This window comes from Aulonocara sp. 'chitande type north' Nkhata Bay, linkage group LG11 (genome assembly GCF_057382095.1).
Source record: "Aulonocara sp. 'chitande type north' Nkhata Bay isolate Kocher_YH1m ecotype deep benthic linkage group LG11, A_spYH_male_GT1.1, whole genome shotgun sequence".
In the NCBI taxonomy this organism is placed as follows: Eukaryota; Metazoa; Chordata; class Actinopteri; order Cichliformes; family Cichlidae; genus Aulonocara; species Aulonocara sp. 'chitande type north' Nkhata Bay.
Window position 1 is genome coordinate 28,925,510 of NC_141354.1, and position 10,943 is coordinate 28,936,452.

The 10,943-nt window shown below is 42.6% G+C and overlaps 1 protein-coding gene across 1 annotated transcript; it reads left to right on the top strand.

The window, feature by feature from the left end:
• The first annotated feature begins 7,343 nt into the window (after window positions 1–7,343).
• On the top strand, window positions 7,344–10,774 carry gem (GTP binding protein overexpressed in skeletal muscle). Its single transcript, XM_086311863.1, has 4 exons — window positions 7,344–8,228; window positions 8,590–8,666; window positions 8,750–8,954; window positions 9,042–10,774. The coding sequence occupies exons 1-4, from the start codon at window positions 7,802–7,804 to the stop codon at window positions 9,323–9,325; spliced, it is 993 nt and encodes a 330-aa protein (XP_086167989.1). The 5' UTR covers window positions 7,344–7,801; the 3' UTR covers window positions 9,326–10,774.
• Window positions 10,775–10,943: the final 169 nt, after the last annotated feature.

A 10,943-nucleotide genomic window follows, 5' to 3' on the forward strand; every position in this document is an offset into this window, starting at 1 on the left:
GAGATTAACAGGAATGTCCAGCTTCTGAAAGGTATAATTATTTATAAGCTTACTTCTTGGTTGGAGCTCCTTTACCACAAATTACTGTGTCAGTGTGTTGTAACATGGAGGTGATCAGCTTGTTGGACTGCTGAGGCGTCACTGAAGCCCAGGCTGCTTTTACAGCAGTTTACAGATCATCTGTATTTCTGAGTTGGATATTTTTCATCATAGATCAGCAGTCAGCAGATGGAAGCATTAATTCTCTGAATCTAAAGTTTCCTGGTTAAATGCTTCACTGACTTTGGATTTGGTAAAACACAGAGGAGCAACCACTGCAAACATCAGCAGATGACCCACTGAATCACCAAACTGCACTGGATTGTGTCCCTCTCCACAGTTCTTCCAGACCTTGATTTCAAAATGAAATGCAAAGTTTACTTACCTCGGATCATTGAGCAACAGTGACGTAAAACTGTCTGGTTCAGGAGTGGTTGGATATTAGGAATATGACAGCCACAGCTCCTTTCCTGAAGACATCTGTGCTGATGGTGCTCCAGCACATGCCTCAGTCAGTCTTAGTGAGCCTCTCCCAAGTTCTTGAATTAACTTTTCTTAACAATCCTCTCAAGGTCACCATCACCCAGGTTGCTTTTTGCACTTTTTCCCTTCCAATGAACTTTCCAACAACAGGCTTCGCTGCAGCATCCTGAACAGTGACTTTGTGCGACTTACCCTCTGGGTGGAGAACCGTCTAGATCTTAATCTGGACAGTTCTCAAATCTGCAGTTTTCCCACATGATTGTAGCTGCATGTACTGAATTAGGCTGAAGAATACCTACATACAGTATTTATACTGTTTAAATAGTAATTTATAATAAAATATGAAACGCAACACTCTTGACTTACAATACTGGATTTCTGATTTCCGTGAGCTATCTGATTGTTTTCTGCTTCCTCTGTATTATTGTAAGGTCTTTACCTTACAACCTAAAGCACCTTGAGGCTGATTACTCCTGCTCTTCTGATTAGTTTTAGTCCTTTTAGTAGGTGAATAATAGAACCAAGTTAAAAAAGAATTCTACTGATATGTGTAATATTCCCCAACTTAGTTCAAGCACCACTAAACAAAATTTCAGGGTAATCTGCCTGAAAACTTGGTAACCTCGTAAAGTAAGGACAGCATCTTCACCACAATTGAAAGTCCCTGAGTTCAGACATTAAAAAAAAAAAAAGAGAGAGACCTTAGACAGAAACCAGTGGTGGCTTAGCAACTGTCACCAAGCAACTTACTACGGGTCCTGCTGCAGCTTGGCTTTGCTGATGTAAGATGCTGTTTGTTGTTTCAGAGTAATTGTATTTTGCGTCGCATCTCCTCGCTATTGTTATCGGACACGTGCCGGACTGAAGAGTGTCACTCTTCCAAACAGGATATTGATCCTAATCAGGTCTTTGAGGCCATGTGCTGGTGGGTGCGTGAGGTGGAATTTGTCTGTCTCTCTCTCTCTCTCTCTCTGTAAAGCTCTTACTGGCTGCCGCTGGCTGAACCTCCAATCCCCCTTTTAAGCCGAGTTCCAGCTCGACGATTTAAAGGGTGAATGACTTTCCACCGCTGGAGGGGGAGGAAGGGACACGGTGGTTTTGATGAAGACAGATTGGGCACTTAGTCCTTGTGATCCCAGGACCTGAGTGGAAGATCTAACTACACTGTCACAGCTGGATAGCCAAACCTCTGATGTAACCCCCACTGAGGTTGCATTTCCCATATTTCATTCATTAATAGTCAAGGTGTCTCTGACGTCAAAGCTGGATAAATGTTTCAGAAATATTCCGACGCTTGTGCATCAGCATGGACACTAGATGCCATCTGTGCTTCTTATTTAGGATTCAGGATGTGAACTCGATGCTTGGTGGCTCCTCTGTGGACGCACTTGAGCTTGAGCAGATTTATGTGGTTGCTACCTAGCAAAGAATTAACAGCTTACATTGTTGAAAAGCAGACTGCCCTTCTGAAACAAATGTTCACCATCAGTTAGCTGGAATCCAATCCAATGGACAATATTGATCAACCTACTTATTCTCTGATTTTCTGTGGTGCTCCTTTTGTTATTGTTCCTGTACTGTTCTCTGTATAACTTTACAGGATTAGAAATAAAAGGCATAAAATATTAGTTTAAAATCTTTAAACTAATGTCTTTAAATTTAAATCACAGACAATTTTTTGTGTTAGTCCTTTTAAAATTTAAATATGTATTCTTGCAGCAACTGCATAAGCAGAAAAGCCAGTTAATGTTAAATTGGTTTATAAAATGCATAAAGCTTGAGATCCACATATTTAAGATTGTGCGCCTCCATCTGGTTTCTCTTTATCTCGCTACTTAACAGCTTACACACAGATGTGATTATCCCTCAAACCTGAAGATAATATTCTTTGTCTACATCACAACACTTTTGTGGGTAGCATGAGGTTTGGGAGATGTTGCTCCAGGAAGGGGTTGGGTTCGAATCCAAGGCGGGTCTTTTGTGTGGAGAGTTTGCATGTTCTCTCCAGGCCTGTGTGGGTTTTCTCCAGGTACTCTGTCATCCCCTCACAGTACAAAGACATAAATCAGATAAGGTTAATTAATTGGTGAATTAACTGCAGGTATAAATGTGAGCGTGAATTGTTGTCTGTGTTTATGTGTATTAGTCCTCCAACTGAAGGTCGAACTGTCCCAGAGTCTTCCCCGCTTCTCGCCCTGTTACAGCTGGGATGGACTCCATCCTCCCCTTGAGCCTGAAGTGGAGAAGCAGAAGAAACAGATATTTTGGCACATTTATGCATCCCTTCTATCTCCTGTTGATGACAATTATTGTGCCGAGGAACGATTTCACACACATAACATCACAGATTGGCAAACAGTAAATGCAGTACATGCCGCCTGACTTGTACAGGTTAATAATATTGTCAGATTAAAACCAGTTGACACATCTAGACAACAACAAAAACTCAATTCAACTTCAGTGTAAATTCCCAAAAGCAAATATTAAAGCTAAAACTGTTTCCTGGTCTTTTATGCGCAACTGGTTTCTCCTCAGCCTCCACCAGCATTTACATTTCATTTCAACTTTGACTGAATCTCCCAGTTTTCCAGGCTGCTCCTTATTTTAAGGTGCACGTCCATCTTCTAATTTCAGGTACATGACCAACTATCATTACTATACTTCCTCCAAGAGACATTCTCCCCAAGTGTAGTATTTGTCTTTAAATTGTCTGCTGCATCACGTTTTACACCAAAATGAACCATCAGATCAGACTGGGATTAAGCCGGGGTTGAACTGGGCAGCTTCCGTGTATGAGCAGCACCTTCATCAAAATCTGTTTTGTATTAGGCGATAGGAAAAAAAAAAATAGGTCACTTCTCACTCTCTCACCATCAACATCACCCTGCCAATCTGCAGCCCGCCAAAGTGTAACCCTTCCCTCAATCCCCTCCTCCTGACCCTGGGCCTGCTCCAGCACTTAACAAGGATTTAATGTTTCCCAGTCATCTGTCAAGCAGATCAGAGCTATAATGCAGAGCAGCAGGTCCCGCAGATGAGAGCGCAGCCCGTCAGTCCCGAAAGTCTGGAAAAACAACAGTCGGGGGTGGGCTGCATAATCCAACAATTACTGTAATAACCCTCAGTCGCTCAATCCCTCACTCAAAAAGTGCTTTTCCTAATGAGAATCTCATGTTTGCGAGTTGAATGCAGTTTACAAGTTGAATGCAGTCTCTCTGGACATTTGCATATGTTGTTAGAGAGGTCATTCATAAAATACTACTTTTTACAATCCGTTGGCAGTATGCTGCTGCCAGCTGATCTCAGGGCAGCTTTTATTTAGACATTTCTGGCAGAAAGAGGATTCTCTGACAGAAAACAGAAAATATCACCGTACGATGATAATGAGGGTGTTTGACATGATAGTTATCAGTTTCTTAACCCAGCGACTGCTGAATTGCAGCTAATAAATCTATGTAGCCAGGGTGTGTTGATTCTGTGATATAAAACTCCGTTATCAGGTGCAGCCACTCCTTTTCCTTCAAAGCTTGTTCAGCGTCTGGTGCAGCCACATTCACTGTAGTATTAGTGCTAATTAGATGGAACAAATCTCTGTTTTTGTCTTGCATGTGCTGATAAAATGTAGTGAATTAATAATTAGTTAAATATTTTTTGAAATATTGCACAGCTTTTGATATGTGATTAACCTAACCAGGAAGTTTAGTAAATTAAAATAAACCCATTAAATGCTACTTCTTAATGTTTGATATTTATTAGCTGCTTTATGCCATGTTAAAGGTCTGTATTGGGGGAAAACTAGGATTTGGGAATAAATCGCGCTCCCTTTGTTTGTTCCATGATGATATGTCTGTTAATCATCTGCCAGGTTGGCCAGGCAGCAGCAGAGGTGTGGCTCATTTATGCTCAAAGAACTTTCTCAACGCTGATACATGAATAATGGTAATTACTGACTCGTCCATATAAAAAATAAGCCAGCATCTGTTATAGTTTAGAGCAGAGTTGAGCAGACACAATGCAGATTCACCTTCATTTTGTACTCACAGTTAAAGACTGTTGTTTTTGTTATCAGTTAACCTGTTACTGTATTCTATAAAAGGGGATCTCTATTTACAGTCATGTTGGACAAAAGAAAGTGGCAAAAGTTAACACTAAAGATAATTTTTTTATCATTATTTTACATTTCTTTAAATTAATTACTAATAGCTGCAGCTCTGGTTCAGTTTAATTCAGTTCAAGAATATCCCACATGTCAGAAGATCCCCTATGAGCAACAACTCGGCAACAGTGGAAAGGAAAAACTCCCTTTTAACAGGAAGAAACCTATAACTGAACCAGGCTCAGGGAGGGGCGGCCATGTGCCGCCACCGGTTGAGAGTGAGGGGAGGAATACGGGACAAAGGCGCACGGGCAAAAGCCAGAGATGAATAATAATCACTATAAGCACAGTGAGTGAAAAAAAGAAAGTGAAGAAGAAACCGTGCATCAAGGGAAGCCCCCAGCAGTCTAGGCATAACTAATGGAGGATTCAGGGTCACCTGATCCAGTCATAACTATATGCTTTATCAAAAGGGAATCTTAAAAGTAGAGAGGGTGTCTGTCTCCCAAATCCAAACTGGGCCCAAGCCTCTGCCTCCCGTTCTACTTTTAAATACTCTAGGAACCACAAGTAAGCTGGCAGTCTGAGAGCGACGTGCTCTGTTGGCATAATAGTACCATAGTACTGAAGGCTTTTTGTGTTCTTGACACACGCCTGTTGCTTTCAGATGGTAAAAGTGTAGGTGGAAAGAACAATACTAGTGGTTGTTCCCACTTGCTTCTGAACATTGCGGCAAATATTGTGTACAGAGAAAAACCTTTTATGTGAACCGGTTGCTGTTAACATGTCGGCTTTACAGTATGCTGTCTGCAGGGTAAGAAAACAAAACAGAATGTCTGAACGAGTCGCACTGAACAGCATATTTACAGTATGAAGGACCGAGCTCTTCATCGCGCTGTCTCCCTCCATCTGTTATCCTCAAGGAGGTTCGATCAGACCAAAGCAGTTTGGATACGCTCTATTCATGAGAGTTTTTATTATGCTTACAACCGTGACCTGCATGCATGGGCTTACACAGTGCTCCCATATTTATATAAACTACACCTGAATGCACTGCATGCATTTATTTATTTATTTGAACAGAAAAATGTATTGGTAAAAGCTTGTTTTCATCTGCAGCCCTTCACCAGTTTCTCTTAATGAAGTGCAGATAAATTTACGTTGTTTAGATTCCAAACATTAAAGATAATAAAACTATTGATTAAAACTTATGTAATCTTTTTTTTCTGACCTTCATCTCACAAATTACAGATTTCACAAAAAGAAAAAGCTGGAGGTTCACAAGAGAGAATGATCACAAGTGATTTCACCACCAGGCATTTGTATAAAAGATGTTTTTCACAGCAGACACTTTTTTGGTCATATGATGGACGCAACATTATAAAACTTGAGCATCCAAATAGTCATTTTGATTGTTTTATGTTACCACTGAAGTCTAGATATTGTTGTTTTTATTGTAGCTGGTTTTAATTCTGCTTGTGATGGTATTAAATTTAAAAGAAAAGCCATTTTAGTTGGGAACATACATACGCTACTGATTGTTTTACATTTTTCAATAATTCAGTTACTGTATTGATCTAAACCTATGAATCCTTCAGAACTGAAGAAGCTTCTCAGATGAGGTGAAACGTCTTCAAGCAACTTAAAGAAGTCCAGACGCTTTTCTTTCCAAGCTCCTTACACTTTACACTACGATGACCTGGATGACTGAGAACCTTCACAGACATATGGATCCTAATATACTAACAAGTTTATTCAGAAACTCTAGGAACAAAAGGTTTTATTTTTTATAAACTCTGAATTTTCAAAGAAATGGTGCAAAGTGAAAGCGGTTGCTCTTTTCCTCTCTTTGTTACCAGGCTTGATGGAGCCATGCTTTCATGATATATACCGAGTTCTAACCCTACTTTCTGAATGTTGCTGAAGAAATTGAGACTCATCAGACCAGCCTAAGTTTTTCTAATCTTCTCTTGTCCAGTTTTGGCAATCCCAAGCCTTAGTTTCTTACTGTTAGCTCAGCATAGTGGAACCCAGAGTGGTCTTCTGCTCCTGTAGTCCATCTGCTTAAAGGTTTGATGTGTTCAGGGATGCTCTTCTGTATATCTTGGCGGTAGCGAGTGGTTATTTGAGTTACCGTTGCTTTCCTATCAGCTCAAAGCAGCCTGGCCATTCTCCTCTAACATCAACAAGGCATTTTCCCCTCGAGAAATGTGGCTCATTAGATATTTCCTCTTTTTCAGATCCTTCTCTGTAAACCTTAGAGATACCTTACAGATAGCAGATCAGCAGTTTCTGAAATACTCAGACCAGCCTGTGTGGCACTAACAGCCATGCCACATTTGAAGTCACTTAAACACCTTTCTTCCGCATTCTGATGCTCAGTATTGCGCCTAAATGTATTGAGTTTCTGTCATGTGACTGGCTGATATTTGCAATATGTGCAGTTGAATAGGTGTCCCTAACAAAGTGGCCAGTGAGTGTAACTGTGACAGTAATCAGAAGCAGATTGATCCTGGATTTATAAACTTTCTAATACGAATTGGGAACGTGTCACAAACCTTTGGTTGAATCCTATAAAATAAATTTCAGCAGTGAGGCGTCTCTATAGGACAGTGTTACAGGCTCTGCACACGTGTAATGCGGTGGTGCTGAACCGTATGTCACTGCCGCACAGTCATTTTAATATCTGAGCTGCCGCACACCGTGCGCATGAACCAAAACAGTGAGTACCCAGCACATCACGGCTTTGCATCCACTCTCCCATGCTCTACTTGTGTGACCTCCCCCCGCCCCCATCCGTCTATATAAACTGCAGGGAAACCCCATCAGGGCATTAAGAGACTTCACTCAGCTGGAGATTACCGAGGGATGAGGCTGCAGACACATCAAGAAGGCAGAAGCTGTAAATTTCGCTCCGGGATTTATCCAGAAAGTGTGTTTTATTTGTATTTTTGGAAATGCACGAATTAAACTTTGAAATCGGTGTTCCGCAGAAACAGGTTTAAGCAGCATATTGAGGTCTTGGGCCTGAGTTAATGCAGTAGACACCAACAGGGGGGAACTTCTGATTATCTGAGACTAAGTTTAGTCACCTTTAATCCCAGAGAAACGAGACGCTTCTGGTTCACCTGAGAAGGATAAAAAGCTTCTGAAGTGTCTTTTAAGAAGTAAGAGGCTGTTTGTATGTGCTGGAAGAGGTTTAATCCCACCGCTGTGTATAATCCAGTCCATCCCGATTTTGCTGCCGGCACCATGCTGTCCAGTGTGCGCCGTCACAGCCTCCGCCTGCAGAACGAGCTCCACCGGTGGAGCATCTGCGACGCGGGCAGCCACCCGCTCTCGGACAGCCTCCTGGCGAGGGTCCCCGCCTGCATCTCTCGCTCCAAATCCTGCGCCAGCTCCGCCGGGGAGTCGGACGGGAGCAGAGGGAGCTGGTCCTCCTCGGACTCAGTCATCTCCACCGACTCCGCCGGGGAGCACTCCGCGGAGCCCGGGAGACCGTATCGGGTGGTGCTGCTGGGGGCCAGCGGGGTCGGTAAGACGGCTTTCGCCAGCATCTTCGCCGGTGCAGCGGACAGCATGGACAGCGACGACTGCGAGCTCTGTGGAGGTGAGAGAAAGACCTTATTAAAGTGCCCGAGAAAGTTACACTTCTATTCTTCCTGTAATACTCGTGTATATATTGTTATATGAATATATATAAAATAACATAGTAATAGAAATCATAAAGTAGAAGAAATAAATTGTATTTATTCTACTTTGTATAGTGCATATTTGTCTTCTATTTTTGCGTTAGCTGCCCTGCTATAACAATGTAAATTTACAATAACAATGTAAATTTCCCTGCTATGGGATTAATAAATCTTATTCTATAATAAAACCTTAGCACTGCAGTTATTCTAATAATAATGCTGTTTGACGTTTTGCTGATTTAACTCAGATCTAAGTGTTTGATTCCTGTTTAAATTCAGATGAAGTGACTGAAAAGGAAATTGAAGTGGATGGAGAGCCTGCCTCTATAACTCTGATTGACACCTGGGATTCAGAGGTGAGTTTTTTTACAAAATGAATCAAAGAAGAGACTTCACCTGCCTGTGTGTGAGCATACTAAGCCCTGTGTGTGCTTTTCAGACTGACAGTGAATGTATGTACGAGCGGTACATGCAGACTGGGGATGCCTACCTGTTGCTGTACTCTATAACTGACCGGGCCTCATACCTGAGAGCATCTGAGCTCCGGATAACCCTGCGTCGCTTCCGCCCTGCCCAGAACACACCGATTATCCTTGTGGGGAACAAGTGTGACCTGGTGCGACGCAGAGAGGTGTCAGTGAGCGGTAAGGAGGCCTAATCTCAGTCTGTTTATGCTTCTCTTCTTTTGATAAGATGATCAAGTGCCTGAAACTGTCTCCTCCCTGTTTCAGAGGGCCGCGCTTGTGCCGCTGTGTTCGACTGCAAGTTCATCGAGACTTCGGCCGCCATGCAGCACAACGTCTGGGAGGCTTTCCGCGGCATAGTGCGACAGCTACGTCTACGACGGGACTCCAAAGAAGCCAACAAACGCCGCAGGCACAGAAGCTGCACTACCCGCCGAGAGAGCATCCCTATGAAAGCCAAACGTTTCCTTGACAAAGTGGTGGCAAAGAACAACCCCAGCGTGGCGTTCTGGCTGAAATCCAAGTCCTGCCATGATCTCTCTGTGCTGTAGGAGCCTGATGGATGAAGCCAGATCTACATCACACCTTTGAGCAGGAGAACAAGTTACTAGGTGGAGGATAAGCCTACATCTGAGGTGGCTACAAAGTTGGATGGTTCGCACGCAGCCTTCACGGTGTTCACATCCACCCTCCAAACAGCCGGGACGGTGTTAGGAACGCGTTGCAATCCGGCACAGACTGAGAGGATTCGGCTTAGATTGTCTGCCTTTGAAATGAACTTTGTTAGAGGCCTCGTGTCTGTGTGACAGAAATGTCTAAGATTAGAGACCAGCTGATGGAAACTGAGAAAAGGAAGTTATTTATTTATTTATTTTGTTGTTTGTGTTTCGAACAAACGCATTTTAACAGCCTTTTCTCTCCTTTCTTCTCTTTTTTCCTGATCAGTTTGCTCCGATTTTTGCCAAATTTTGACTGTTGATCCCAAAGTGCTATGATTTGTAAGCTACTTTGTGCAGTTAATGTCTTTGATTATGTGTACGATGATCTTTTGACAGTTACTTTATTTATACGTGTCGTATTTTGCACTTGTTGTACATAAAACCACATTGATAATGTATCTTTTTTTTGTTTTAAGTGTTGCTTGATTAAATAAAGTGACATAACAGCTTTTGGAAGGGAAAAAAATAACACTCTTTTGTCTGCCATCTCCACATCACTGATGAGAAATGATAATGGGTGACTCAGCTTTGACACAAAGGAGACACACTTGGACAAATAGGGTCTCGCAGCAACACTGCGCTGATGCAGGATGAGTCAGGTGGTGACATTAAACCTGAACTTACTTCAGCAACATTAGTCCCCTGCGCGTCTGATTGGGTACGGTGATTTGGCTCCCAGTGTGGCACCGGACAAGCTCTCAAGCTCGGTGTTGTTGGGAAAACGGTCAAATGCAGAAAAATGTGTTGCCAAGGTAACATTCAGAGGAAGTGTGTTTGGTTCAGAGAGCGTCGGGCAGATGGTGTTGGCCGCAATACCGGGCTGTGTGCACATACAGAGCCACGCTTTACATAACAGAGTCACTTCCAGCTTCATCCGCTGAACCATCGACTCTCCAGTCATAGGTTCTGGTTAAATAGCGAGGCCTGTGAAACAGTGACTCACTCGCAGCCTGTTTTCCTACAGTCGCACAGTTTTGTGGTTTGTGTGTCCAAGCAGCTCTCCACAGCTTGTAAACCTCTCAGCTCAGGATGACTTTATGCATCAGGTCATATAACAGATAATTCCAGCTGATACGTGTGAGGTTGGGTCATAAAGATGAAGCCTTTAAGACACACCTTCTTTTTCCTGTTTTTACAGTTTCATGTGCGTCTTGACCTCCTGAATTGACCTCAAAGCTTTGCATTCCCATGAGGCAGTGGATTGTCAGTGCAATCAGGGAGTCGGTCCTATTGTCTACGCATAGCTCCTTATCAGGCGCTGCTGCTGATGGAAAATCTGCCAGGAAGCACAGCAATGGTGCATAGGTCAAAGTCTAAGAGGTAATCAGAAACTTAAACAATGAGCAGCGAAGAAATGAGAACGATTACACAAATTTCCCCCCCTCGTTTTCCCCGCTTCTTGTTCTATTTTTGTCCAGAATTCACGTACATGCCGGCTAAAATTCACAAA